This window comes from Oxyura jamaicensis, unplaced genomic scaffold (assembly GCF_011077185.1).
Source record: "Oxyura jamaicensis isolate SHBP4307 breed ruddy duck unplaced genomic scaffold, BPBGC_Ojam_1.0 oxyUn_random_OJ87621, whole genome shotgun sequence".
Lineage (NCBI taxonomy): Eukaryota > Metazoa > Chordata > Aves > Anseriformes > Anatidae > Oxyura > Oxyura jamaicensis.
This window is the reverse complement of record NW_023311786.1, coordinates 1-4,799: the sequence shown is the minus strand read 5'-3', so window position 1 is coordinate 4,799 and position 4,799 is coordinate 1. Positions and strand designations below refer to the sequence as shown.

Here is a 4,799-nt window from a genome sequence, read left to right as displayed (position 1 = left end):
CACACACCCCTGACACAGACACACACGAGCCACCACAACACCCATCCTGCAAAGCCATTTTTATTACTTCCCATGTGCTCAGTGCTCAAGCGGGTCGGCAGCTCCCTGCGCGGCTGCAGAGGAGCTGGTGCGTTGGCAGGGTGCTTCCTGGCGCCATCCCCTTCCTCCTGGCTTTCCTTGGGTTTGCCACCTGGAGCTGTGCTCCCCTAGAAGAACAGGGCTCCAACTTGACCACCGAGCCACCCCAGGGTTGAGGACAGCCCAATTTTGGCAGCAACAGGGAGTCCCGCGGCTCCTGCAAGGACAGAAAGAGGCATGAGGCCTGGGCCCATCGGTGCTCACTGCTGCGGGACAGAGCACAGGACAGAGAGAAGCGAGGACTTCTCCTGACCCATGCCTGTGCACCACTGTGCAGGGGCTCTGCTCCCCGAGCACGGCCCTGCACCTGGTAGAAGAGCAGATGTCTTCAGATGTCTTCAGCATGGGGTCCTGTATCCCAGCATGTCCTGACTCTTCCCGCTACACCAAGGATTTATCCCCTCCCTGCAGGTTTGGGTTGATGAACCCAAGGATGCGCTGAAGGGCACAGGCTCTGCATCAAGCTGATTTCACAACCCCGTCACTCCTGCATGTGCAACCCTCCAGGCATGGTCCCAGCACAGCTCAGCACCCCACCACTCACCGACCGACTGCAGCACGGCCACGATGCTGCCGGCAGCCACTCCTCCGTTGTTGGCTATGGCAGCCGCCGACATCATCTTGGCAGCTATGGACCCTGCGGCGATGCCGGCCGCCGTAAACCCCAGCGCAGAGACACATGCCGGGACACCGTAGAGCGCCAGTCCTGCAGCAGGGACAGCGACACATCTGCTACCCACATGCCAGGTCCCATCCCAAGAAGATGGGGTGTCAGAGCAAAGAGCGAGGGCTGTGGGACACAGGGTCGGGACGCCCCATCCCCAGGGAGAAGGGGAAAGGTATGCAGGGCTGCGGCAGTGGCTGGTGACAGGTTCCCCAGCACACCAGAGCCTGGATGAAGCATCACCGGGTGCCCAGCCCAGGCACAGGGCAGCGCTTGCCCCCGAGCTCTGCTCACCCACCCCATGACATGGGTCCTCCATGGCCAAGCCAGGGGCCAGCCACTTACCTACTCCTGCGGTGGTCCCAATAATCGCTTTTGCAATTTTACTTCCCATAGCTAAGAATTAAGATAGAAAACAAAACATCACTCAGAGTGGGCATTTTTTTGTAGAAAAGCCACATGGGCGACACTTTTACCTTTCTGACTCTCTGCCTCACCCCACGGGGGCAGTGAGCAAGCGGCTGTGTGGGGCTCAGGTTAAACCACACCAGGATCCAACACCTTTATTTGGAGGCTCAGATACAGGGGGGTCACAGGAGAGACCCAGGGGTCTGTGGGGGGATCCATGGAAATGAATGCAGACACCAGGGCGGTTTTGCTGGGGATCCACGGGGTCACAGCAGGGACCCGATGTGAAGAGCAGACATTTTCAGATGTCTTCAGCATGGGGTCCTGTATCCCAGCAAGTCCTGACTCTTCTTGGTACACCAAGGATTTATCCCTTCCCCATAGCTTTGGGTTGATGAACCCAAGGACGCACTGAAGGGCACAGGCTCTGCAGCAAGCTGATTTCACAACCCCGTCACTCCTGCATGTGCAACCCTGCGGGCATTGTCCCAGCACAGCTCAGCACCCCACCACTCACCAACCGACTGTAGCAAGGCCATGATGCGGCCAGCAGCCACTCCTCCGTTGTTGGCTATGGCAGCCGCCAACATCATGTTCGGTGAAACGGCCGCCGCGGCGATGCCGGACGCCTTAAGCCCCAGCGCAGAGACACATGCCGGGACACCATAGAGCGCCAGTCCTGCAGCAGGGACAGTGACACATCTGCTACCCACATGCCAGGTCCCATCCCAAGAAGATGGGGTGTCAGAGCAAAGAGCGAGGGCTGTGGGACACAGGGTCGGGACGCCCCATCCCCAGGGAGAAGGGGGAAGGCACACAGGGCTGCAGCAGTGGCTGGTGACGGGTTCCCCAGCAGACCAGAGCCCAGATGAAGCATTACCGGGTGCCCAGCCCAGGCACGGGGCAGTGCTTGCCCCCGAGCTCTGCTCACCCACCCCATGACATGGGTCCTCCATGGCCAAGCCAGGGGCCAGCCACTTACCTACTCCTGCGGTGGTCCCAATAATCACTTTTGCGATTTCACTTGTCATTGCTAGGACAAAAGTGGAGAAAACGTCACTCAGAGTGGGCAGAGCTCACCCCCCAGGCAGAGAAGTTGCTGCAGGACTGATAGCTGCCCCGTCCACCACCTCCTGCAGGCTTCCCTCCACGCGCAGGACCCGCCGTACCTGCCTGCTGTGCTTGCAGTGCCGGTCTGCCCTCAGCACCCCAATAACAGGGATAAAAGATGGAGCAGGGAGCGCCCCATCCCACCCAGCTCCGCCCCGGGGCCGCCCTTACGCTCGTCACATCTCAGCCCAGGAGGAGGAGGCTGGTTTGTTTTCCTCTTGGTTAACGTTCAGCTTTGACACAGGAACTGACATGCTTTCGATTTGTGTAGAAAAGCCACACGGGCGATGCAGCGGGGCTCAGGCAGGCCAGGACGTCCCCAGTTCTCCCTCTGCAAGGAGCCGGGGGAGCTCACGCAGCATGGAGGGGACCCGGGCAGCAGAGCTGACCCCGGCTGCCAAAGAGAGACCCCATTTTCCTATGTCACTGTGCTCAGCAATCAAACTGGGCAGGGGAAGGTGAAGGAGGGGCTGTCGGAGTGAGGTGTTGGTCTTCCTTTGTCAGCATGACACGGATGGACTGCAATTTCCTAGAAGCGGCCCCGCTCCTGCGTGCCTCTGGGAGGGAGCAAAGCCCTTGTTTTGCTTTGCTTCAGGTGCAGCTTTGCTTTGCCTGCCACGCCGTCTTTATCTCAATCCAGGCATTTTCTCGCTTTTACCTTTCTGATTCTCAGCCTCACCCCACAGGGCAGTGAGCAAGCGGCTGTGTGGGGCTCAGGTTAAACCACACCAGGATCCAACACCTTTATTTGGAGGCTCAGATACAGGGGGGTCACAGGAGAGACCCAGGGGTCTGTGGGGGGATCCATGGAAATGAATGCAGACACCAGGGCGGTTTTGCTGGGGATCCACGGGGTCACAGCAGGGACCCGAGGACAGCCCTGGCAGCTGACACAGCAACCCTCAGAGCTGTGGGGGTTCCTGGTGCTCCTGAGGAAGAGGAGAAGTCAGCCCCAGCCCAGCTCCCCTGTGTGCCCCCACTGGCCAGAGCTGGGCCAATAAGCGATGTTGTTTGCACCTCTGTGAGAGCAGAATTAAGGAAGTAAAAATCAAAAACAAAACCAAAAACAAACCAAAAAAAACCACAACTGTTGTGGAACAGCAGCTGAGAGAGAAAGAGGGGTGAGAAGCAGCCCTGCAGGCCTGTGGAGAGGCCCCTGGTGGATCAGTGCAGGAGGTGCTCCAGTTCCCCTGCGGCCTGTGGAGAGGCCCCTGCTGGAGCAGGCTGTCCCCCTGCAGCCCATGGGTCCCACACGGAGCAGATCTCCACGCTGCAGCCCGTGGAGGAGCCCCCGGTGGAGCAGGTGGATGTGGCCTGGAGGAGGCTGCAGCCCGTGGAGAGCCCCCGCAGGAGCAGGCCCCGCGCCGGAGCTGCAGCCCGTGGAGCCCACGCAGGAGCAGGGGTCTGGGGGGAGCTGCCGCCCGTGGGGGACCCAAGTGGCAGCCGTTTGCTCCTGGGGAATGGACCCTGTGGTACGGAGCCGTGTGGGAGCAGTTCCTGAAGAACTGCATCCTTTGGGAAGGCCCCACAGGCTCAATTTGGGAAGGACAGCGTCCAGTGGGATGGACCCCACAGCATAGGGGACATGAGCGACCGTGAGGGAGCAGCAGGAGACAAAGTGCCATAGACTGACCCAGCCCCTGGGAGGAGGGTGAAAGAATTTTAGTAGATAAGATAGGCTAATGAGCATGTGAAAGGCAGCCAAAAAATTTTAGTAAGACGGGTAAGGGACATGTACTGTATCTTCCGCTACCTATTGTGCAAAGAAACTTAGGCAGGAAGTTCTAGAATTCCTCATGAAAAACAATTCCTGATGGAAAACAGGAAACACATTTCAGGAACTACCTGGAACCAAATCTGAAGTTTAAGCAGAAGCTGAGAAGCTTTTGAGTCTGCGCCGAGATGAGAGGTCAACCAGTGGTGACGAGGAAGACTCACTAATTTTCATCCCCACGACCCCCGGCAGCCACTACCAGAAAACACTGTGCAAGCGTGGATAGGAGGAATCTATGAAAATGACTCCCTGGAACTAATTTTAATACAAAGTGAGGATAGGTCATGCGTATGTATAGGCATCTCGAGACACTTCTGCATATATAGCTCTTCACCTCAGATAACCAAGGCAAGTGCTGTGGTGGGGCGTGCACAACTTTGGTGGGACTACCCCCCGTGCTGCCCAGTGCTGAATAAACATACCTACTTTCCAATCTTACTGATTGTGGAGTTTGCTTTCCACACGTCACAGCCATTCCCCCATTCCCCTGAGCCGACTGGGGGGAGGAGGTGGAAGAGGGCGGAGGGGGAAGGCGGTTTTGGTTTCTTTCCCGCTTCTCACTTCTCTGCCTTGTTAGTAATAGGCAACAAATCTTACTGTCTGCCTACTCTGAGTCTGTTTTGCCCAGATAATTGTTGAGTGATCTCCCCGTCCTTATCTCAACCCTTGAGCCCTTTCCATCGTATTTTCTCCCCTTTCCCTTTC

General features: G+C 57.8%; 1 protein-coding gene across 2 annotated transcripts; it reads right to left on the bottom strand.

Annotated features, from left to right (window-relative positions):
• Positions 1-44: 44 nt before the first annotated feature.
• On the bottom strand, positions 45-2,256 carry LOC118160098 (interferon alpha-inducible protein 27-like protein 2A). Of its 2 annotated transcripts, none has more exons than XM_035314632.1 (3): positions 2,193-2,256; positions 683-844; positions 45-295 (listed from the first exon to the last, which is right to left on the bottom strand). In XM_035314632.1, the coding sequence occupies exons 1-3, from the start codon at positions 2,239-2,241 to the stop codon at positions 207-209; spliced, it is 300 nt and encodes a 99-aa protein (XP_035170523.1). In that variant the 5' UTR covers positions 2,242-2,256; the 3' UTR covers positions 45-206. The 2 variants fall into 2 exon arrangements, with proteins under 2 accessions (XP_035170523.1, XP_035170522.1); XM_035314631.1 differs by lacking the exon at positions 2,193-2,256 and adding an exon at positions 1,148-1,211.
• Between the last annotated feature and the right edge of the window lie 2,543 nt (positions 2,257-4,799).